The following is a 25,640-nucleotide window of genomic DNA, read 5'->3' as shown; positions in this document are numbered from 1 at the left end:
ATGCAAATGGGTTTATAGACTTAAAGTCACACCTGGTGAAAAGCCAAGGCATAAAGCCAGACTGGTTGCCAAAGGGTTCAAGCAGGAATATGGTGTTGACTTTGAGGAGATATTCTCTCCCGTTGTCAAGATGACAACACTCAGAACTGTATTAGCATTGGTTGCACATGCAGATATGGATTTGGTCCAAATGGATGTCAAAACAGCATTTCTTCATGGTGATTTACATGAGGAAATTTTTGTGCAGCAGCCAGAGGGTTTTACAGTGAAGGGCAAAGAGAAGCTTGTATGCAGACTGAAGAAAAGTCTTTATGGTCTAAAGCAGGCACCCAGGGAATGGTATCATAAGTTTGATACATTCATGCGAACCCAGGGTTACAGGAGAAGTGACATTGATCACTGCTTATATACCAAGAAAGCTTCAGATGGCAGTTTACTTATCCTCATTTTGTATGTGGATGACATGTTAATTGCTGGAAAATCTCATAAGGAAATGAATGCCTTGAAAAAGAGATTGCACCAGACCTTTGATATGAAGGATCTTGGTGATGCCAACCATATATTGGGTATGCGCATACTTCGGGATAGGGAAAAGCGGTTGCTATACTTATCTCAGAAGGAATACATTGGCAAGGTCTTGCAGAGATTTCACATGGAGGGGGGGAAGAGTATTGGTACTCCATTACCTCCTTATGTGAAAATCAGCGCTTTGGACAGCCCTCAGACAGATGCTGAGAGAGCTGAGATGTCAAAGATTCCGTATGCATCAGCTTGTGGCAGTCTCATGTATGCTATGGTTGCAACCAGGCCCGATATTGCGTTTGCAGTGGGAGTGGTTAGCAGATACATGGCTAAACCTGGCAAGAAGCATTGGAATGCAGTGAAAGGTGTCATGAGATACCTAAAGGGTACACAGGACTTGTGTATATGTTTCGGCAGTCAAGATGCAAAAGTGCAGGGTTATACAGACTCTGATTATGCCGGTCACCCTGATACCCGGAAGTCTACTACCGGCTATGTTTTCACTTTCACTGGAGGTGCAGTGTCGTGGGTATCTAGAATGCAGCAATGCGTTGCTTTGTCTACTACAGAAGCTGAATATATTGCAGCCACTGAGGCGTGCAAGGAAGCTATATGGCTATCTCGGCTAGTGGCAAATTTAGGCTACTCTAGTGATACTCCATTGTTGCGTTGTGACAGTCAGAGTGCCATACAGTTGGCACGAAATCCTGTTTTTCATGCAAAGACGAAGCACATCGACGTGAAGTATCATTTTATCAGGGAGGTGCTTGAGAACAAGCAACTTCAGCTTGTGAAAGTTCACACTGATAACAATCCAGCAGATCTGTTGACAAAAGGATTGGCTGCTGAGCGGTTTGCACACTGCAGACGGCTTATGGGTATTGGATAAGCAGACCAACTGGTCCTGTACATGATGATGTATATTGCTGTTTTTTTTTTACTCTCTCTTATGGGCACACTGCCTTTAAGTGGGAGGTTGTTGGGGTAAAGGCACTGGCCACCCTTGTAACAGTATTTTTCTAGTACTACTAAGTACACTAAGTACACATTGTACTTAGGTACTTAGTGGCCCTAGTCTTATCCATATATATACTAGTGTGTGTACTTGGGGAGGTACCACTCATTCTTTTATCCCCACCCACTGGTGTGTGACTACTCTGAGTGTGTCTCTCTACTCCCTACTCCATCTCTCCCTCACACTCTCCATCAGGCCCCGCCTCCCTAGGGGGTACGACCGACAGGTGCCGGTCAACAACCTACCATCTCAGACCATGGCCCATTTCCCCTCCTTGCGGGCAACATCCCGTTGCTGGAGGAGAACTCATCGCTCCTCAATCTGTAGTGGTGTCAAATCCTCATCCATGGTCAGGGTGGGATGCTCTTGTAGAGTGGCTCGATGTCGGAGTGTCGCTAGTCGAGCATGTGAATCTTTGAAGCAAATGACTAGGGGCTGCTCTTGGTAGATGGATCTTCTTAGAGGCTTCCCTTACGGGGAAGGGCCCCCCCCGATGAAGAGTCTTCACAAGGCTTGTCAGAGACTCTTGTCAGAGACTCGCAGGGGGTCTCATCTGTGCTCTGCCTAGATGCAGGGAGGAGTTCGAGCGTCAGCCCCTTATGTGGCACCCAGAGGTCAGAGATCAGGAGGGACGTATGCTTGGGCAGTGAAGTCACATTGGTTGGGCACAATGGGACAGTGGTCCAGTAGGATCCTTTGGTCGCTGGAGCAGACTACCTATGGAGGCAGAGGCGAGGCTTGACGTCCTAGCACATCTGAGAGGGGCAGGGCAGCGGATGGGCGAGATCGACTTAGCCATTATTGAGTCCTGGTGGGAAGGACTTCACATTTGGAGAGACAGCAGATGGTTGGGGCAGTTTTCCCATACTGGTGTTCCCTTGAGGATTTCAATGCAGCGCGGCAGCACACACCACGGCTTCTTCCATGTAGGCCTTGGAGGACTACTTCAGCCCCTCATTGGGAGTGACCCTGAGATGGATGGGGGTCTTGATGGGATACACTGGCAGATGATCAGAGTGGTAGGACGCTTGGGGAAGGAGTGGCACATTGATCCTCCTAGTATCTAAGAGCAGGACTGCCTCTAGATGGTGCCTCTGGCTATGGGAGGGTCGACCCTTGAGGGAGGTCTAGTGGGACCCAGGGGAGTGGTTCTGGCCCTCCAGGGGCGGCCTAGCTGAGATGATAGATGAGGTGCCTTTCTTTTCCTACACCACACGGATTGGTAGGAGACTTCAGATGGACTCATCGAGATGGACTTCCTCAAGGGAGAGACACTGGGTGACCCAGAGAGTGCCCCGGGATGTTCGCTCCAGGTTTTGGACGCGGTTGTGGTCCAGATTGCGGCCGAGGAAGATTTCATACTTCTTCTGGCTGGCAGCCCACCAACCCTGCAGTAGACTCAGAGAAGAATGCAATTTAGGGTCCACAGTACATGTAATACTTAACATTATTGGAAACCAGCATCAAGGGATATGCCATAGTCTACTATGCCGCCTTATAGCACTTGAGCGTTTAATGAATGTCCTGCGTTCTTGAAACCCTGTTGTACTCAGAGTCTTTTTAAAATAAACTAGAAGAGTACTCTATCATGACTATGAGCAGGCAATCAGTTGGAATCTGGATTTAATCTTCGTTGACCTCAGTTTATAAGCACTTTCAACAGGTCTAATGGTTAGAAAAGCATGACCAAGAAAATTGGGGTGGATTGAAGATAAGGTAATAAGCTTGCAAAATAGAATTGAAAGCATGTAAATGCCCAGTGGATGAGGAACATGACTATTTTGGTTTTACTATAAAAAGTGTAACTGTAGCGGATGAACAGTCGATATCATACTTGTTGGAATTGTAAAGTGAGCACCTTGGGCTGTGAAAATGGGTACTCTGAATTGATAACATTTTCATCAGGGTAGGTAATCTTAAGGTGTTCTTTAAACATTAACTGAACATTGTTTGTGAAAACGTGATTGTGTGCAGTTTCATAGCACGTGGGGACAGCTCATGAAGACAGGATACCAAAATTCTCGTTTTGCACATCAGGTAGGCGACTCCTTTACATGAGAATTGGTAAAATGATACCACGTGTGTAGTCTCAGCGTATTAGCAGGCATATATCTTCCTGTTTTAACATAAAACTTAAAAGTGAGCAGTAAGCTGTATGGCTCATTTAGCATTGTGTTTATAAGCTTTAGAGGAAACCTAAATGAACTAGGTGCACGGACTTTGGTATTTAGATATGGTGTATCAATTATTTGAAAAAAATATAAGGCTTTTTAATGCTGAAACAATGTATCACGATTTTGATTTGATTGTGATAACAGAGTGTAAATAGTGTAAGGATTTCTGAAATCAAGAACTGTTGATAAGGTCAAAAGACCAAGTAGGCTAGTAAACAAGTTTTACTTTGAGCTTTCTTACGGAAATCAAGTCAAACTAAACTGTTCTATGCACTTAGGAAGAGTACATCTGAAGTAAAATATTGATGTTGCACGAAATTCAATTTGATTTCTACCATTCTCAAAGGGAACCATTGCAAGATCAATAATTATTTCAGTCACAACTGGATACTTTGTCCACTGATGGCAAGATTTTTAGGAAAGGAATTCTGAAGAAGATTGCAATGTTGAGAATGGGCATGACAAAATTCTTAGAGTCTGCAATAATTGATGCTCCATAGAGGTAAGAAGGATCTAGAATATGCATTCTATTGAAAAAAGCACTAGGACTAGTGCAAATCAAATATCTACAAACCTAGAACTTAATTGAACGCAACAAAAAGTGTATGTCTAGTACTATGCGGATAACTGTAAGCTAAGACAATAAGCTAAAATGGAATGCATTGTAATAGATGGCTTGCTATATCCTCTAGTGATTTCTTTAAGGAGAGGAGAAATACCTCCATGGTAATTGTCACATGGGTTATCTAAGGATGATGCATCTGAAGTGGGGATATGATGGAATCTGAGCAAGAGTCGGTGGATTTACCAAATTGAGACGTTGCATTTGACATCTTTGAGGGGAGAAATGAGGCAGCAAAGGACAAGCTCCAAGCAATTGCTATAGCTTATAAAGCAACAGAAGCTAGAAACAATAACATCATGGCTGGAAGACAATGAAGGACTTTGATTGGGTGATGGAAGGAAATAAATTGGAGGACACACTGCAAACTTGGGCTTACAAAACTAGGGAGCTGCACAAGAGTCAGTTGCCAGATTTTGCAAAAACGAAGGGCAAGAAACAATGGAAGAAACACAAGGAAGCTTAACGGAAGGTGCTCAAGGCACCGCCCATGACGAGCAGGCCGCAATCGATGAAGCTTGGGAAAGGAGAATAAGGGAGGAACAAAGAAAGCAAAAGATGGAACAAACTCACACCATACTTCATGGCAAATTGGTGCCTGAGGCAAGACCGCGGTTCCAACCGATGGCAATGTGAAATTGCACAAAAATCTTTTGGCTGTGTGTTAGATAAGCTAACTACAATATCAAGTGAGGGAAATTGACTTCTTGATTTTGCTCATAGTGCCCCTCAACATAGACCAAAATTGGGCAAGAGCGATCAAGGCCCAAATTGCCAAGCATGAAATGATCATAGCAGTAGTAGAGCTGACAACCGAATGATTCTATTGGATACAATGATGAAGATATACAAGTGAACAACAGATCGAGAGAGAATCATATTCGGCAAGATTTGTAAAGATCAATATCACAAAGTGTAAAAAGTAACAGAGAGTGAAGCAAAATACTCATAGTGGAATATGCAATACCCTCGACAGCTCCGTGGATAGAGAAAACAAAGAAAAGGCGTATGAAAACAAATGAAGCAAATCTAAGCTATGAAGACACAGCTAGAGCAACGGTTGGGAGTAATATTGAACCTCAATAGGTGGGGCTCAACAAATAGGTGAGGCAATGTTGAGCCTCAAACAAATGGGGCCAACAACCAACCGAAGGAGCCAAAGGGCAAGGAGCGAAAGGACGAAATCTATTGGTTGAAGGACGATGCGAAGAAATGCAAAAGCAAAGTTGACACGGACGGGTGTGAAGGAAGAACCACACAAATAGGTGTGTGGCACGGAACGAATGTAGAATGGTTGGGAAAGGGAGTGCAGCGAGTAGGATGGGGGCAGCAGGGGCAAGCACGGCGAGAGGGAGCGCAATGGGTGAGGCGGGGGGAGCAAGGAGAGATTATGATACTCAAAGAGAGACATAATGAAATGGAAATGAAATAGCAATAGCAATGAACCAAAATGAAAGTACTCACATGTAGATCAAAGAGCTTGTAGGCTTGATACTTGATTGATGTGACAAGTGATAAGTACAGCTCTTATATAAAGCACACACACACGTATGAATACCAATGCATATGGGATAGCTCCCAATGTGACATGTGGCATCCATAGGACACACTAGACTAAAACTCAGAATGGGACTCGTTACGACACACCAAAACTGACTCAACTTGACTTCATGTTCTAACACCCCCCCCCATAAAGGCAAGGTGAGAGACTACTGGAATGGAACCAAGGACCAGAACATGACAATGACGGAATCTACTACTCCGTGCAATGTTAGAACTAGACATGGCTCCCATGCTAACTCAGAGGCTGAAGTCTGAGCATGGTTTAGAGGTCGGATTGAGCACTTACATGGCTTTATGTCCCAAACATGACTCAAAGGCCCATGTCTCAACATGGATGCATGACCAACTTAGCGGTGTAGGAAACCAATGCACCAACATCCTGGAACTCACATACCAAGCCTGATAATGAAACCCTATCAAAGCCAATACATGGCTCCCACAATACATCCCCCTCTTGGCTCCACGGACTAATTAGGGACATGGAGCCACATCACCAATATAAAAGCAATGCATGATAGTAGGAGGACTATATAAGGCAGAGGACCTTTATCGACTCAACACACATCATTTATTTCATTCATTTTTGGGAAACAACCCAAGGCAGAGTACCCAAATATTACTAATCATTATCTATTACTTGAGAGAGTGATAGATCATGCAATAGAATAGATAAAGCTCATTGGTTAGGTCCAGTAGATGTGGCGAAAGATTCTCGAGCTTGGCTTTGATCTCTATGGCTGAAGCATTGAGGTCAAGATGATGAAGCAATTTGTTATCCAATCTCACACTAATAAGGGCTATTGCTTTCTCCTGTGCTGATGTGACGTCTCCACGAGGACAGGCCCCCATGGTATCAACCTGAGGTAGCAAATCCAGCAGGCTGAAAAGAATAACCAGCAAACGGAGGAGCTGGTCTAAGGCTCTGAAAATCGTGGGCACCAACGAATTGGGGGCACTTGTGAAGAGCAAAGTGAGGGCCTCATGCACAATTGGAGAGGCAATGAGCAGCAGCAATGACGCGCATTTCGAGGCAATAAGCTGCAAATGGCATGGCAATCGAGGGAAGGGGCAGCTGCAAATGGCACGACAATTGAGGGCAGGGGCGGCTGCAAGTGGTGCAGCAATCGAGGCTGGAGCAGCTACTGTTGACGGCTGTCCCGAGGGCAGTACGGGCAGGCCAGCGGGCAGATTGTACAGCTCACCAGTCCGTACAATCCGTACGGCCTGTACGGCTGTTTGCAGGCTGGTACGGGCTTGTATACGGGCTCATAGGGCTTCTGATGGCGGTCTAATAGAGCTGCTGATGGCTAGGCATTTTGGGTTGAAGGAGTAGCTAATGGCGAGGCATTCTAGGCTGATCCTCAACAGCTTCAAACAATGGTGAGGCTAAGGGAAGGGAGCTCTACCTTGGAGGAGAGGGTAGCTTCTATTTGCGGGCTTCTCTCATCCTCTAGGTAGAGCAAGAAGAAAGGGAAGGTAGGAAGGGAGGCTCTGATACCACATGAAGGCACATGGTGGAGAGGGAGAGACAGAGAGGGTAGGCTAGGGAGAGAGATAATGATACTCAAAGAGAGACATAATGTAATGGAAATGAAATAGCAATAGCAATGAACCAAAATGAAAGTACTCACATGTGGACCAAAGAGCTTGTAGGCTTGATACTTGATTGATGTGACAAGTGACAAGTACAGCTCTTATATAGAGCACACACACACATATGAATACCAATGCATATGGGATAACTCCCAATGTGACACATGGCATCCATAAGACACACTAGACTAAAACTCACACTAGGACTCACTAGAATACACCAAAACTGACTCAACTTGACTTCATGTTCTAACACTTAGGTGGTCTTCAGGATGCTGCAAATAGCAATTGAAGATATGTGAAAGGGGAGGGGACGTGGGGGAGAAACAAAGAGAGGCAGAGACAAAGAGGCTAGACTATTGAGGAGGTTGCGCAAGGAGAAGAAGATGCTTCAAGTGTTGGAGGTGAGGGGCGTTAAGAAGAGGACAAGAAGGAATGACAGGAGGATCGCAAAGCAGAGGAAGGAGATGAGCTCTCTGTTTTTAAGTATTCAACCACACATGAGGGAATGTCATCATGAGCTACTTCCACTGGTCCAAAAGGAGTCTCCCCAGTCCTCCACATCTTGCACATGTCCTCCTGAGCCATCCAACTCATCACCTCCATCAACCTGTAATGATTCCTTCTCCTTAGTTCTTCTAGTCACTCCAGCTTTAGGGTATTGCAACATCTTATTTCTTCTTTTTAATTTCTGTGAGCCTGAAAGTCCATTTGGAGATCATATTCAACTCATACCAGATCCTCTAGTAGGATGAACATATATGAAATTATGAATCTTAAAGATTCACACCTTCAACCATACACAATGTGATGTCTCTTGGACCGTGGCTGGACACCACAAACACAGATCGGTCATGACTACTACATAAAACAGTGGATTTACAGGTAGGGTCTGTTGTTTATATCTACTTTGATGCTTTACAAAGTAGTCCTGTTTCGTATATTTTCAAGAGTCATACTACTTTCTGTCTTTCAGTTTGCTAACTACTCTCTTTACATTTCATCATTTATACCATTTTGTATCTGGTTTATCACATGTGATAGTAAATGGTATCTGGTTTGTCTCTCTCTCTCTCTCTCTCTCTCTCTCTCTCTCTCTAACGGAAATGTGATAATTTGATAGTTAAACTTTCATCGACCATAGGTTCTAAATCTGTCGATTTCAAACTGTTAAGTTTAAATCAGCCATACATGGATTGACCATCTTTGTTACAGGTGGAGCGGTTTGCTTGTTTGTACACAACTCATGTAACAAACTTATGTTACTACTCACCTGACAAAAGTTACAGAACCAATGAGGATTTCATGCCACACGAGCTGAAAGACATGGAGTTTTGATTTGGCAATTGCCTCCTACAAAGGTTCTCTCAACACAAATGAATTTGTAAAATTACAGTATAGATGTATATCCGTTTCTATAGATAGGTCACCCTATGAATAGAAACATTGGCATCTTTGTATATACTTTGAGAAGATTGACAATCTTGATCTCTCCCCTTCGAATAAATTCTTTGGTCAATTAAACTGAGAAGGATGATTCGTATTTCGTCATAAGGAGGGTACTTCATAATTGCAGTCCTAGTGTTGCTGCTAGTGATTCTAATTGATTTGAGAATGTGTGAAACTTTGTTCATTACCTTTGTATTACTTTGAATTATGTTTATATGGGCTACAATCAGGTCAAGGAGTCATCAACTCTGCATATATAAGAGTGCTATGAATCCTCAACAGAAGCTTGTGATACTCAGCATGTCATTCTTTTGAAATCTTGACAATGGAAGCATGAACAATGAGGATGCCTGTTACATGTTTCAGTTATTGAATCTTGTGAAAAGATAATTTATCTAGAATGTTGACATCATTCATGTTCTTTTCCGTGTGAGGAAATGAGAATGTGCTGAACCTGTTTTTTACCACTTCCTCCACACAGAGTATATCCTAGAAGGAGGAACAACCTTCCAAAAATTGTATGATACTAGTGTAGTCTTACCAGGTTTGATTTGCTTATGCGTGTATGAAAGTAAGCCCATCTTATGAGGGGCATGCTAGAACGTGTAAATTGGACTTCTAGGTGCACATCCCATGTGGACTACTCTGTTCAGACTAAGGTACCTAAACCCTATCCACTCACATGTATATAAGCCATTTTTCCTTATACTGAAGTAGTGCACATGTAATCCATGGTGTGTGCACTCCTCTCTCTCTCTCTCTCTCTCTCTCTCTCTCTCTTTCTGCTCCTGCACCTCCTGCTCCTCCCGCTCCGCCCCTGCTCGCCCTCCTGCTCTGCTCCACCACCCCTGCTCGCCCCTCATCGATCGTCCCATTCCGCCCTTGCTCAATCTCCCACTCCACCCCTGCCCATTCGGCTCGTCTGCTGCCCCGCTGCTTGCTACTACGCCCCTCTCCTTCCGTCTGCAGCCCTCCGCCCGCCTCTCGCTTGGCCACCTCTGCCTAGCCCCCCGTCCGCCGGCAGCCTTCCCTCTGCAGCCTCTCGCCTCCACTCATTCCCCTCACCCTCCACCCTCCCTCTCCACTCTCCGCCCTTAGCCTCTCCACTCTCCCCGTTTGTAACCTCTCCACCCCCCGCCTCAGCTCTCATTCCTCTTGCTCTCTCAGTTTCTCATGCCTAGCCTAGCCTAGCTCCTCTAATCAGCAGCCCCAACCCCTCGTGATGATGTGTGCATGGGTTGATGGGTCCGCATGAGGGGCGGAAGCCACATAGATTGTGATGTCCCACGCACTTGCCAAAAAACAAAACAACATCACAAGATGGGGAAAGGAGTTAAAGAATGACAAAGAAAAGGATAAGGGGAGAAACAAGAAAGATGACAAGATACCAAAGCAACTTACTCTAGAGGACGTTAACACACGCGTCAACAGGAGTGGACTTGGTGTGGACAGCAAAGCGATAACAAAGACTAGTACAATACCTACATCAGTGGGGGCACCATCCTCATCCTCATCATCATCAGCATCACCACCCACATCCGCTTTGGGATCCGTATCATCGACATCAATAGTTACAGCGGTATCCTCTACCTCGACAGCCACATCGACTGCTACACTGACGACGGTTCCATCACCCAATTCACAGTCCCCAGATACTTATATTGGTTCACAGTACTCTTTCTCTTCCCTTTCACCTCTCTCTCTTCGCCGACAACTCCGATTTGAATCCCAACATGGCCTACAGAGTGAACCAGACACGTTACGCGAGTACCATTGTCTAGCTCACCAAAAGAAATGAGAATTTGTTTGCCAAAACGAGGATGAATTACTGAACATTTTTTTCAGTAATAATTCCATAGACCTTTTGGCAACGGTTTCTTGAACATCGGTCCCCCTCACCACTCACAGACACTCAAATTTGGCACAACTACGCCCGCACATTTTATGACATCCCCGACCAGCCCACACCTGATCTCTCGCACATACCATGACCTACCTCTTACACTCTTTTCACTAAGGGGGGCATCAAAGATGCGGTCATGAAACCTCATAATGGCTGAGCGAAGGATCATAAGGGATTATGCACCGAGTTTGTTGCATATGGGATTGATATCCTAGCCCCATCCTTGCAACAGTAGTTTGTCTTGGTTTCCCACACACTTGGACCCTCAACACTATTACACCTATCCACATGGCAAGGGATCCTATGGATCCAAGTAACTACAGGACAATTATGATTAGGCATGTCATGTCCAAGATGTATGCTTCAATGCTAGATATGGAGGTCAATCGCTATGCAGAGATGTAGGAACTCAGAGCAGATGGTCAGGCAGGCTTTTGATGTGACCATGGAACCATGGATCACATCCTGACACTTAGGAGTGTCATAGAGGAGGCCATGACACGGAGAGAGGGTATATTGCTGCTTTGTGGATTTCCGCAAAGCCTTTGGCACATTGCCTTGAGCACACCTCATTAGGCGGCTACGGGATTTTGGATATGGGCTGGAGATAGTTTGGGCTGTTATGGCACTTTATGAGAGGGTTTTTGGCAGGGTCCGAGAAGGGGGGGATGGACAGATGAGATCCTGAGCACCATTGGGATCAAACAAGGTTATCCACTCTCACCGACCTTGTTTGGCCTTTACATAGACGAGCTTGAGTCTTTTATGAGGACACTAGTAGGAGCTGGTTTCTCTCTTGCCAGTTACTTGCTCCATATTCTTTTGTATGCTGATGATGTGGTGCTGGTATGTTCGTTTGTTGAGGGGCTCCATAGACATCTGCATGTACTATTGGTTTTTTGGGAGTCATATGACTTGAAGGTAAACCTGGGTAAAACCAAGGTTATGATCTTCAACACCTTCAGGGCGGCTGGAAGGCATGTGGGGGAGTGTGGAGTCAAGAGAAATCCTTCTAGAAGTCCTATGTGGAATAAGGAGGATGTGGACATATGGAAAAGAGAGGGTCCCTATGGGCATCATGTGGGGAGACTCTTGACTTTCTCAATATTTTAAGAGTCTTGAGCATCTTTTGATGGAACACATGTCAAGAGTAGCAAAAAAGGACATGGATGGTGACATACGGGCGTATGTGATTGACGGGGAAAGGAATCTATAGGCACCAATTGTAAACGAGTAAAGGAGGCTAACAAAATCTTTATAAAAGGAGGAGTCCTCTCCCTTGTTCAACATCTCTTCGACCATTAAGTCTCATGCTATTGTAGCTCTAGTCTCCTCAAGTCTCTTCCATGACCCCTCTCTCTCTCTCTTGTAGATATCCTCTTATGTAGACTCTTGAGTGACGAGTCCATATCTCTCTAGTTCATTCTCTTTCTATGAGTAGTCTTGGAGCTCCCTCTCCCTCTAGTATGTATGAAACCTCTTCTTCTCGCTTGTGTTTCTAGTATTTTGAGTTGCATTTGAGTAGAGTCTCACTCTATTGGTAATGAAGGCCACTTCAGGTTTTCTTTCTTGAGTGTCTCTCCCCTTCTTCCATTGCTTTGTTCTCTCTCTCTCTTCCAAAGTTTTCAAAAGTGCTTTCTATTCAGATGCTCATTGTGCATACATGGTTTATCCATTTCCTGAGCCCCAAAGGGAGCTCTTTCTTCTCTCCTAGGCGACCTCTATGGGACTTGGATCGTTAATAAATTCTGAGCATGGAGGGAGTATTCTCCCAAGTCGGCATCAGTAGAAGAAGTAGGTGTTTTTCATGACTGTTTGACCCCTTTTCAATATTTTTCTCATAACTTCTTGCTCAATACTTTGATTTTGATAAAACTTATGTCAGTACAAAGCTCTTTTCAAGGTGCATAATTGTATGTGTTTAGTTATTGTATTTGATGTCAAATCAAAAGTTATGAGACTTTGTGTGTGACTGTTTATTTTTAAGATAGTTTTTATCCCCTTCCAATAAAGTGTATAACTTTTCACCACTTCTTTGTTTCTTACAAAACTTATATCAGCGCAAAGCCCATTTCAAGGCACATGTCTACATCTAACTGAATATTGGATATCTTGTCTCTATTAGAAGTCATAGGCCTCTGTGTCTGATGACAGATTACAAAGTGCTCTACTGGGAAGTTCAAAAAAGGATAGAGAATATTCATTTTACTTGCCTTGCATAGTGGACATCAATAATCATTTGATACAAATTGAGAGATCTTATCCGTAGCAATTGGTGAAAACTTTTCCCAGTGGCAACTTAAATTTAGGAAGGAATTGGCTTCTCCAAATTCTGATAAACTTGCAGCTCCAAGTGCCTCAGGGGTCAGTCATGTTTTAAATCTTGGGATCTCTGTCAAAAAGGTGATCTTGATGTAAGTATTTCATCAATGAGCAAAAGTCACTTTTCTTAGAGTAGGGAATTCCTTAGTTTAATGGTATGTAGTGAATCTTCCTACTTTCATAATCCTCAGCCTAAAGGGAACTTCTCATCTCTTTTTCTAGTCTTAGCTAGTGGGACTTTAGAAAGAACCAGATGCTATTAACATAGACTGCTGATGAAAATAGCATTACCAACCTACCATTCCATCCTAATGTCTTTCCTCTACTGTACCTCAAATTTTTTGTAAATGTTAAATGAAACCAATCAGATTGTTAGGCAATAGTATCAATTCCTCCATGTGCCTAAAAGTCACTCCGTGATTGGTCCACTCAAATCCATATATATTGATCCATTTTGGACATATAGATCTTGCTATAGCCACAAGCTGCACATTTAGAGGCATTACTCACCAAACTAGAAGGCAGGTAGAATACTTGAATCACGTTCAACAAGGCATCCAAGTTTCTCTCCTTGGCTGTAGACAGGGCATTTGCATCATCAACAGACATTTGCAGATTGACCCATTCGCTTAGGGCAGTCTAATACCCGTGCCATCTCCATCTATTTGACTTTGCTTTGCGGCATTAAAAAGTGTATTTGAAACTAATGCAAAGAGACGAGGTGCTCGGGGATAGCCTTGGTGGATGTGTCTCTTAAGGGGGATATGCCCAATAATACTGCCCGTTTACCATAATTATTGTACATGCATTTCCAAAGAGAACCTTAACTGCATGAATTTAAAAATTAGAAATATGGAGGGGTGAAACAAGAATCATGCTTTCTCAAGACAATTACACTCTCATCAATGTTGTTAGAAATTAGGGTAGTGGTAGCTCTTTGTCAAAAGAGGAGCCTGAATGATCATTTACTATACCTTTCCTAAAAAGTGGACACTCAATGTGTAATATCATCAAGCATCCACAACTTTTGTCCCACAAAGAGATTATCAATTCAATGTCATCGTGTTGATGAGATATACACTTGCTACAAATACAAAAAAATAGTGCCTTATGTGCTCATTTCTAGTGTGTGAATGTTACTAGTAGTTGATTCCCTCAATTCTATAATTTAAGTAGTGCATCGTATAGTGGAGAATCTTATAATTTAAGTAGTGCATCCTATAGTGGAGAATTTTCCTTTGATTTGGTTCAAATGGATCTAAACCGAGTTATGGGAAAAGCGATATGGCCATTGGAAAATCCTCACTTTTGGATGCTGAGAGTGTGTCAAATGGGGTGTTAAAGGAGATTTCACATGTTTTGTTTGTGCAAATATGAAGGGGAGCTAGCAGCCCTAATACTTTGTTTTTGGAGTCCTTGACAATTGATTTTGTAGTAACTTTAGGGTGAGTTGGGATCCTTTGCAGCAATAGCTATAAAGGATCTAGTCTCACCATTTGAACAAGATCATTTTTAAGCCTTTAGCCCCTTATATGGGTTTCAATGTCAAAAAATTAGCCTTAATATGCATATGAAATCAAGAACTCAAACGCTTGAGTTGTCTTTTGAAGAAAGTGGCCGCGATAACTCCAAGTTCATGTAGGTCTTCTTGACCCTATAGTGCCTTAAATTGACTATGCAGCATGTGGCAAAAGTATTTCTCCTTCTACGCATCATTTTGACATCCTTCTTCTTTGTTTTGCCCTCTCTATATTTCCTTGAGTTGCACTATTGCTTGTCATGCCTCTCCAAGATTTCTATGAGTTTATGTGAGCTCTAGGCTCGTTTTGTTGGCCTTAAGGTCATCTCCCAAGCATTCCTTATCCTCCTGTGAGGATTTTCTTTTTTTATTCTATAACATGTTGACATGATGGAGAAAGAGTGTTGCCATGGCCCAAGCTACCATAGCGAGATTTAAACAAGCTCCTATGAGCTCATGCTTGCTTTTGAAGGATGTAATAACTTCATTATTTGTTTATTGTTTTCTTACAACATCAATGAGCCTTTGTGTGTATCCTTTTAAGATATTAATGTTTGAAATCCCTTTCCAGTGGAAGCAAGAGAGTGCATGCGTGAGTGGGTGTTAGCAAGCCAATGCCTTCAAGCTTTCCGGTCGCTCATCTAGGTCTCGCATGCTTGTTTGTGAGTAAGGTGCTAAAGCCAATTTGCTTGTTAACTGCTACTGAAGCTGTTGCTTGAAAAAAAAATTGTTATCCAAAAAGCCGTTTGCCAGAAAAGCAGGTTTGCCTGTAAAAATTTCCATTTTCCTATTGAAAGGGCTTTATGCCAGCCAAACGGCCTTTATGTCTGCCTAACGGGCTTTATGCTTGTTGGTGAAGAGATTATCCTCTATTGGATCTGTTTATAAAAATAAAGCAAAAAAAACCCCAAGAAAGTTGACATCAAAACTTTGTAGGTATCATTCATAAGACCTTCAAGAAAAAATAATGCCGATTCACCTTTCAGTTTTAAATTGTAGTTTTTAAAAAAAGAAAAGTAGTGGATTCGTAGTTAGTGTGAGAGCATGCAAATAACTATAGAACCTTGGTAAAGCCTAATGGATCTTGTGAGTCCTCAAAGTGTTTCTTTTTTTATTATTTCTTACTAAACAATCAACAGTGTCTAAAGACCCATAAAACCCACAAGTTGGAGCCAAGTGCTTTTGTACATACATGCACGCTTGTTTGCACTTCATTCCTCTACTGCTTTACATCCTTCTACCTTGGAAATATTTGAGTTGCTATTTTGAAGTCAAAATGTCGACAAAAACTTAAATATCTTTTGGGCACATTAAACCATTTAATGGGCAAGACTTGGCAAACCCAAGTAATATACCTCTTGATGTACAAAGGTTTGTGGCCCTATTTGAAGGGCACAAAGCAGATCAACATCACTACTGAGACAATGAGGATATTGAAGAGCAAGATTTGGTCGTCATTACTCTAAACCTTCATCCCAAACTCATTCATTTGGTGGCATGAGCTATGTCATCAAAGATAGCTTGGAATGAGTATGATTGACTCTATGGAGAAAGTGGCAAGCACTCCCTATTGCACTCAAAGTCAAATTGGTTTATGATTCTCTTAAAATAATAAAAATTAAGTGAATTTATTAGTGAACTCCATAGTATCACAATGCAATTTGCCATTGTTGACGCTAAGGTGGAAGAGGAGGACGCGATTGTCGTGCTCTTGGAGAGCATGCCCGAGCAGTATTTTTTTTTCCGAAAAAACAGTTCTAATTATATTACTTCGAGAACAAGATACAAGAGGTCAGCTTATAGCTGACGGGCTGCGTTCACAAACCGGACGCAGCCCAAAAGGTACCATAATAAATCATACTCTCACGGAGGAATATGCTGAGTGTGAATGAACAGCCATCGGGGTGGTGAGTAGTGCCACCGAAGGCCCTGCGTAGTCTGCTCGAAGAAGAGGCTCTGTGAATCCCAAGCCTGGAGGAAGCGTCTCCGCTTCTCTTGACCACCAGCCCGGGAGTCTCCCTGAATCTGGTCCCACTGGCCTCTGAGGGTATGAATAATCTCACTCCAAATCTCCGCCATGATCTGGGCAGTCGATAAGGAGGTGCCACCGAGGATCTGCGCGCAGCGCGAGGTCCAGATGTGCCATCCTGTAATGCTGCTGATAATCTCCCAGACTGGCTGCCTCTCCCGAACTCCTGTATCAGCCTCTGCTAGGTGCTGTGGGATACCCTCGAGCGGCCCCCACGTCCCCTGTGTGATAAGGAAAGTGGGGTCCTGCTGGCATGCCTCGAACAAGTGATGAAGACCAGGTGCGGTGCTGCACCAACAGAACGCGCCCCAAGTGATCACTCCTAACTCTGGTGCTGCACGAGTAAGAAGCCCGAAAGTCCACCTCCACACTTCCTGGGCGCGCATGCAGCTCCACAGGCAGTGTTTTGGTGACTCCTCATCCGCATGGCAAATCTGACAGCAACCGTCCTGGCCTATCTGCCTCAACCAGCTCCCCACCGGAAGACCTTTGTGGGTAAGAAGCCACAGGAAGTATGAGATCTTCCGCGGCCGCCAGCTCTCCCACAAGGCCTTCCAGAAAGCCTGCAAAAAGAACCTGGAAATACCCTGTGCGTACCAGCTAGGACGCTGGGTGGGGGGGCGGCTCTGCATCCTCCCGAGAACTCGCCTGCCCAGAGTCGTGCTGTAAGCGAAGAAGGAAGTCTGCCCCTGTCCTGTCACAATCTCTGGCCACCACCACTCTCCTGGGTCCCACTCAAGCTCTGACAAGGCCCGCCCCTCCCAGAGCCAAAGACGCCAAAGCTGCAACTGGTCCTGCTCGATACTAGGGTCGGTATGCCAGACCTTCCCCAGAAGGCCTACGACCCTAACCCTCTGCCATGGGAGTAGGGGGTCAATGAGCGCATCCTCTCTCCTGAGTCGTCCGTCCCCTGAAACCGCGAAGAAGGCGATAGAGGAGTCATCCAAACGTCCTGCGACCACCAGTGGGATGCCACGGGGGGTGAACTGTCCCAGCCAGTGGGTGTCTCCAGGCATGAGGACCTGAGGCTCAGGTGGAGCCAACCAAGCGGCTGGGATCGCACCGTCGATCTCCGTGCGTCTCGCCTGGACTCCGCGTGCACCTCCCGCTGCGTCTGCCAGATCGGCCATCTCCAGATGTCTGTACGTGTCCCTCCAAACTCGAAGGGACCGGGCTGGCCCCCTCATCCAGCCGTCCCACCTGATATGTGATCTCTCCCCCAGCTGAAGGCCCTCGGCGTCTCTGACCTGCCCATTCCAGACGAGCGGCTGGCGATCGATCTCCTCCTGACAGCTGGGCTGGGACTGAATGAGACTGAGACGGAGCCGCCTCCAAACCATGAGGAGGCTACGAACGAGTGGGGAGCGGGGCTGAGTGAGCGGGGCGGAAGTGAAGATCCACCTGAAGGACGGTAGCCACTCTCCACCTCGGCGCGGGACACAAGAGCCGACTCCCTGCTGAAGTAACATCTTCCACGTCTGCCCCCCTGGGGTCAAACCGCGGATGATAAGCTTGCCTAACAAGGCCTGACTCTGAAGCTCTGGATCAATGACCCCCAGACCCCCCTTCGCCTGCGGAAGAATGACTGTCTGCCAAGCAACCCTGGCTCTGGTATCTCTCTGCCCATCCTCCCCAGACCAAAGAAACTTCCGAACCAACCTCCTGAGCTGTGCCACGCTGGATCTCGAGAAGCACCAACAGGAAGCCACATACCAAGCCGTGGCTAGAAGGACCTGGTTAACTACTAAAGCACGACCTGCAAGGGACAGCTTAGCAGTGCTCCAGAAAGCCAGCTTCCGTCGGATGGAATCTAGCACCGGGAGAAACTGCTGAGCTGGCGTAATGTCTAGGCCAACCTGGAAGCCAAGGTATCTAGCTGTCTGTCCACGTGGAATCCATCTGAAGCCCAGGAATCGCCCCCACTGAGAACACGCCCCCGGGTCTGTGAGAAAACCAACTGATTTGTTCCAGTTGATTTTCGCACCAGCGGCCGAGCAGAAAACCTCCAGGGCCATCCGCACCCTCTCTAGCATCCTCTCATCGTCCTGGACATAAAGGGCTGTATCATCTGCGTACTCTGAGTCCAGAAGCTCCGTGTCCTCCCGGAGTGGAAGGCGAACACCCCTGAGCCCTGTGGACCTCGCCCGAAGGTAGTAAGTCATGGCCTCGGCGAAGAAGAGAAACAGATAAGGAGCCAGGGGACAGCCCTGACGTACTGATCTCTCCAAGCTGAAACGCTCACCCATCCTGCCTCCAATGATGACTCTGCTAGACGCTGTCCTGTACAAAGCTGAGATACCCTGAATCCAGCCTGCCGGGAAACCTAGTCGCTCCAGAGTCCCCTCCAAAAAGGACCAATCCACGCGATCGTAGGCCTTCTCGAAGTCGAGAAGTAAAATGGCAAGGTGTGAACCGCTGTACTGAGCCCACTCCGCCGCCTCTGAAAAGGTGAAGACATTATCCAGGATACTGCGATCCTGGACAAAGCCTGTCTGAGTGTCATGGACGAGGTCTGGGAGTAGAGGTCGAACTCTGGCACTGATCATCTTGGCGAGGATTTTGTAGGCAGTGGTAAGGAGAGTGATCGGACGCCACTGGCGGATCTCCTGTCTATCTCCTCCCTTCGGGATGAGGCAAATCAGTCCCGAGGAAAGGCTCTCTGGCATCTGACCGCTGCTGAAAATCCCCTGCAGAGCTGCAAGGAGGGGCTGATGGATCTGGTCCCAGAAGGAGGTGAAGAAAGCTCGGGATAGCCCATCCTCACCTGGGCATTTCTGCCCATCAATAGCCATCAAGGCCTCCAACATCTCATCCGCGGTGAACGGCGCCAACAACGTCGCCTGCATGCTGGGCTGGACCAGGGATGGAATGTGCCTCCACACCTCCTCACGGTCACGACTAGCACGAGGGGCAAGTGGCTCCTGCTGGAAGAGGGTCCTGTAGAAGTCAGTGGCCAACCCCAGGACCTCCCCCGGGTCCGTAACAATGTGCCCATCCGCTGTCCTGAGACTCCGTAGCTGATCACCTGCAGCTCTCTGGCCGTGTGTCCTGAAGAACTCCCCGCACATCCGGTCACCCTTCCGGGCCCAGAAGGAGAGAGAGGCGTGAAAGGAGAACTCGGAGCGACGCTGGAGGGTCTCCTCCAAGAGGGCTCTGGCTCGAAGGGCCTGGATCCGAAGCTCCTCCGAGCCCGGGGAAGACTGCTGAAGTCGCTGAATGGAGGCGAGGTCCCTCCGAAGAGCTCTCTCTCTGCCCCACCAATCCTGTCGAACCTGTAGGGCTGCGAGCCTGGCAGATCTGGCTGGACTCCTGCAGAGCCTGCGCGACCGAGTCTACCAGATCCATGCCCTCCCCCCAGTCTCTGTCCCAAAGACTGCAAATGCTGCTACGGACGTCCGCCCTCGAGAAGATGGAATCGGGAATCCTGCATGATCGGGGGGGGAGAGTCTGGGCTGCCGAATCTAATGAGAGGAGCACAGGCGCATGGTCGGATAGTGTCGTCCCTGGAACAATGCCCGCCTGGCCACCTCTGCTGATGGCCCAATCGCTGACATAAAACCTATCAAGCCGCTCCAGGAGTCTGCCTCCTTCCCTGCGGAAGCCCCAAGAGAAGTCCAGGCTCCCGTGCCAACGCCGGAAGGACGGGTCTCTCCAACTGTCCCTCCCTCCTGTCGCGAAGATGAAAGAGTCCCAAGCTGACTGCTCTGCCTGAGCCATACCTGTGAACTCCGGATCTCTACCCTGCTGGTCCTCCAAGGTCTCCAGGTTGTTGAAGTCTCCTCCAACAATCCAGGAATCCATGTCTGGAAGAATCCCTGTAAGTGTCCTCCAGAAGGTGGCTCTGCATCTGAGGTCTGTGGGAGCATAAATGTTGAGGATTCCTATCTTGGATCCCTCCAAATTCAGGCCTACCCAAAGGGCTCGGCCTGGGATCAACGTGCCGTGACCGAAAACTGACTGAGCTAACTGCTCGCACACGGAGGTACAGACCCCCCCGCTCCTCCCCTGTGCGCCGATCGAAGGCTCCCAATAAGTGTAGGAGCGTCCAGGGAGAACCTTCCCGCAGCTACGGGTATGAGCCGCAGAAAGCTTGTGCTCCTGGAGCAGCAGTACATCCAATCGACCAATCACTGCAGGCTGAAGTTCCTGACGCAAAATGAGCTTCCTGGGACCACGGGTACTCGAAGAGTGAAACCCGTTCACATTCCAGGATACGAGGTGTAGGCTCATGGAGAGGGATGGGGGGCTGCGAACAGCTGTCTGCTCGCAGAAGAAGTCGAAGAAGAATCAGACAGATCGGAGTGGAGGCGCTGCCGCTTGTGAGAAGGTTTGGAGGGGGAGACGGGGTCGTCCTGCCCGTTCTTCAACACCTTCAGCAAAGGCGAGAGGCCTCTAGTGCCATGAACAAATGCTTTCTCGAGCCAGCTCGAGATCTCTGAAGCAGTCATCCCGTAGAAGGTTCGGAGTTTCTGTTGGGACCAAGCTCTGACATCCTGGGGAAGAGGCCATGCCAGGGGGGGTCTGAGGATCACGATCAATCGGAAACGTTTGGCAGCGCAGCGCCACCGCAAGCGCACATCGCCCTCGGACCACTGAGTCTCGAGGAGCTGCCCACCGGACGGGCCTATCCAGGAGCAAATTTGGGCGTGTGTCTGCTCTCTGAGAGCCTCCCACACCGAGTCGTCTGTCCAGGTCTCGGTGCCATCGCTGAGGAACGTGAAGGCGAAGCTAGGGCCATCCCTGGGAGCCAAGGCACCAATCCTCCCATCCGCCCCTTTGCGGAGCATGAAGATACTAATGTCGAGACAAGCCGGGAAGGTCCCAAGGTCGGCCACATCCAGGTAGTCCCAGGGGCCAGATCTGTAAAAGTCTCGAGGGAGCTCTCTCTCCTGGAGCTGAGACCCAGCTGAGTCTGCCACTGAGGGGCTAGCGGGAAGGGAAACCTGCTCCACTGGTGGTACAGACCCCGGGTGTCCTGCAAGCGGGGGAGGAGGGGGAGGAGGCTGCGGGATAGGCGACTCGGGCTCCACGGAGGCGACTGGCGGAGAAGGTGGAGGAGGTGGAGCGGAGGCTGCACTCGGCTGGGAAGGCGACGGTGCAGCTAACTCTGTAGGAGGGGCGAGGGGAGCAGGGGGGGGAGGGGGATGGGGATGCATCTGGAACTGGGGCTGAGAGGGAGGGGGAGGGGGAGGGGACTGAGGAAAAGGAGGCGGGGGCTGAAACTGCGGGGCGGGCGAAGGGGAGGGAAACTGGGGAAACCGGGGAGAAGGCGGGGGGGTGGGAGAGAGGAGGATCTGAGGCTGTGGAGGGCGGGCTGCCGTCGAAGAAGAGGCTCTCCCAGGTCCCTGGGGCATCTGCCTGTCAGGCCTGTGGAGTGCTGCTGCAGGAATGGTGACCTCTGCCTCCTTGCCTTTATCCGAAATCTTCTTATTCTTTCCTCTTTTCCTTCGAACCTCGGTCCAACCGCCCACTACCTCTGGCCCAGGCTCCGACTGCCTCGGCTCCTCCTGACGTGGCTGTCCGGGGGGGGGAGGTGGGGGCGGAGGGGGCGGGGGCGGGGAGGGTCGAGACGAGCTGGCAAAGCGTGGACAAGTAGCCGCCAAGTGCCCAAAGCCATGGCACCGCAGGCACTGACCTGGCTGTCCGGTGACTATCATGCTCTGGGTGATACTGCCGGCACCTGTAACGATCTCGATCACTGCAGGGAGAGTCGCAGGATCCGCCACAGCCACACGGACTCGGGGAGCTCCTGCCGTGGTCACCGCGTCGGCAAAGGTGTCGTGCATAACCCAGCCAAAATGGGAGCCCAAGTCCCTGACAATCGGCCGCAGCTCAGTAGCAAGCCCTGGAAAAACGAGTGTCACTGGGTGGCGAGGTATACGGAACCGAGTGTCGAAATCCGCTGCGCTGAAACCACGGTACCACGGGACTATCATGATGATCTTCCCATCCACCGATGTGGGGGAACCGGCAATCAGATTGCTCGCAGCTTTCTCACTGGAGAGTTTGAGCCAGAAGATGCCCCTTCCCATAAGGGCCACCTCCTCGATATGGCCATCCTCTAGCAAGAGAGTGGACTGGAGCCAGTCCCTGATGGTAGACCTGGAGGGGGAGTGTCCAATGACTCTACCGTAAACAGAGGTACGAGCAAAGTCACTGGCTACCTCCTGAACACGAGATGATTGTTGCTCTGTCAGGATAACGCGGTAGGCATCTGGAGAGGGAGGGTCCGACTGGGCCTCCGGATCCGGGCTGGGGGCCGCCATACCGCCAAGACTAACTGCAAGCTTCCGATGAAGAAAAACAGGCTGCCACCCAAGAAGAGATGAAGCGGCGGTGGAGCCTGGGGGTGAGGCGGCGAGGCGGGATGGAGCGGAGGGGGCGGCTGGAGCGGAGGGGGCGGCTGGAGCGGCGGCGAGGCGAGGATGGAGCGGAGGCGGGCGAGGCGAGGCGGGATGGAGCGGAGGCGGGCGAGGCGAGGCGAGGCGGGATGGAGCGGAGGGGGCGAGGCGAGGCGGGATGGAGCGGAGGCGGGCGAGGATGGAGCGGAGGCGGGCGAGGCGAGGCGGGATGGAGCGGAGGCGGGCGAGGCGAGGCGAGGCGGGCTGGAGCGGAGGCGGGCGAGGCGAGGCGGGATGGAGCGGAGGGGGGGGCTGGAGCGGCGGCGAGGGGGGGGGGTTGGAGCGTGGGCGAGGGGCGGATTGGAGCGAGGGGGCGGGATGGAGCGGAGGTAAGGGGCGGGGATGGAGCGAGGGGGGGCGGAATGGAGCGAGGGGCGGCTGGAGCGAGGGGCGGAGGTGAGGCGAGGGGCGGAGGTGAGGCGAGGGGCGGGATGGAGCGAGGGGCGGAGGTGAGGCGAGGGGTAGCGGGGTGCCGGCGGGGGGGGAGGAGAGGGGACGGGGGTCGAGGGCGGACGGGAGGGGTGGAGGTGGACGCGGCGAGGGGGGGGGGGGGGGGAGCGAAGGGGAGGTAGGGGCTAACGGCGAGGGGGGGAGGGGAAGCTCGCAGGAGCGATTGGGGATGTTAGTTCTCTCAATTTTAACACAGCGCCCCGAGCAGTATGAGAACCTCATCACAACCTTAAACCTCCTCCTCGACCCAAATTGGAAAAAGTTACTAGTGCTTTGCTAGATGAAGAGTGAAACATCAAGGCAAAGAAAGGAGAGGGAGCATCTACAATTGACTCAAGGGTAGGCCCTATCAATGGGTCACAGAAAGAAGAATTTTTAATGGTTTCAAATATAATTTTCGTAAGAAGAAGGGTCATGATGAGGCCCATTGTTTTTTGCCCTGCAAGGGTCCAAGGGATGGATAGATTAGTTTTTTGCTAATCAGGTCCATCCCAATTCTTTTAGTTCATTTGTACCTAACCAACCCCCCCTTTCTCATCCACAAGACCCCCGCTCCACCATCATGTCCATACTCTTCACTGGAGGGACAATACTCATGCCATTCAGTGACTCCAAAATGGGAGAGCCCAAGATCATGAGAAACTAGTAGTAGAGCATATCCCACATGTAGCAAAGACCTTGGCTCCTTCTGGCCCTCATGTTTAATCATGCTTTATGTGAGGGTTTCCCACCTACATGGTTGACCAACAGCATCAACCCCATCCTCAAGGCTAGAGATCCTTTGGAACCTAATTACTGTTGGATCTCGGAGTCCTTGTATGGGTGTGAGTGTTCTATAGTCATTATCTCTCACTTGTATGGATGTGCATATGTCCCTAAGTAAGCCACATGGGCCACTTGTCTAGATTAGATAATATTTGATATGATTTGATTTTGTGATATCAACCCAGTGATCTCATGGGTGAGATGTGTGTGTGTGAGAAGACAAGGCTTGCCTAGCCTATACAAGGAGGCACCATGTACTTGTTTGTATCCATCAATCAAATTTTGGTTTAATGGTTGTTTAAGGCTTTCTAGTGTGCTCCTAATGTGTTGTTAGGGTCAAGTTTTTGTCCTCTTGTCGAGATCCTAAATTATTTTTGTCTTTTGTTGGGTATTTCTCCCTTGAGATGGAGGCTCTCTTTGTCTCTTGTATGACACTACTCTTTCCAAAATCGCCACATCCCTAGTTGTATTTAAAAGCCAGTGTCCACGAGCCCAAAAGTGTGAGGTTGGAGGCATACAATTGTGCACTAGTGTAAGATTCAAGGATGTCCCTGACGAGATTTACTTACAAGGTGCTCTCCCTGACAAGGCTTTCTCCTATTGGTGTCTTGATGTACATTTTTGCCTTCCCTCTCCATAGTTAAAACCTGAAGGATGACTGGCAACAATAGTTTTTAACTGAAGGATGACTGGCAATAATAGCTCAAACACATGATTGTTGTATTGGTGCCAAGATCTGCACCTTTGAAATGGGAGGTTCCATTTCTAGCACTTGGCAATGCTTTTGAGCACCCTCTCCATTATGCGCATGGCCAAAATGGAAGACCATTGATTGTGCATCACTTAAAGCATGTGCACTAAGCCTAATGTCCATCTGCCACACACACATGCACACACACTTTTTCATCTCTTTTCTCTTGTCTCTTCACTCATCTACTAGATTAAAATCCTAGGGAGGCTCGAAAGGAAACGACATGATATGATAGAATGTAAAAAACAAGCGATACCATTCCATTAGAGGGTGCTTTCTTAAATAGGCAAGTACAAGATCGACATCATCTTTTCCCAATACACATGTCATCACTCCATTGATGCAATCTACTCTACCAATCACATAATTTCTCTCCATACCACTCCTCTCACATCACTCTAGTACTATATGGCACCACATTCTCAACACCTCCCCTTTTTATCAAGCTACTTTACAATTACACTTATAATGACAGTCCAAAGAGCAAGACCTTAGTGGGATCCCCACCTTGTTTGAAAGATCCTTCACAAAGAAAGTGTCATCATTGTGGTGAAATCGGTCA

The 25,640-nt window shown here is 48.0% G+C and overlaps 1 protein-coding gene across 1 annotated transcript in view; it reads left to right on the top strand.

The window, feature by feature from the left end:
• The window catches only part of LOC147895207 (uncharacterized), a 115,630-nt gene extending 106,436 nt beyond the window's left edge, over positions 1-9,194 (top strand). Inside the window, exons 18-19 of the mRNA XM_087383564.1 lie at positions 3,512-3,574; positions 8,705-9,194. Coding sequence (XP_087239690.1) covers positions 3,512-3,574; positions 8,705-8,827 — 186 coding nt within the window. The 3' untranslated portion in view covers positions 8,828-9,194. The remainder of the gene's footprint in view (positions 1-3,511; positions 3,575-8,704) is intronic.
• The last annotated feature ends 16,446 nt before the right edge of the window (positions 9,195-25,640 follow it).

This window comes from Dipteris shenzhenensis, chromosome 13, assembly GCF_047967505.1.
Source record: "Dipteris shenzhenensis isolate YYH24624 ecotype China chromosome 13, Dip_SZ_1.0, whole genome shotgun sequence".
NCBI classification, from domain to species: Eukaryota; Viridiplantae; Streptophyta; class Polypodiopsida; order Gleicheniales; family Dipteridaceae; genus Dipteris; species Dipteris shenzhenensis.
The sequence above is the reverse complement of the archived record's forward strand: the minus strand, read 5'-3'. Positions and strand labels throughout refer to the sequence as shown.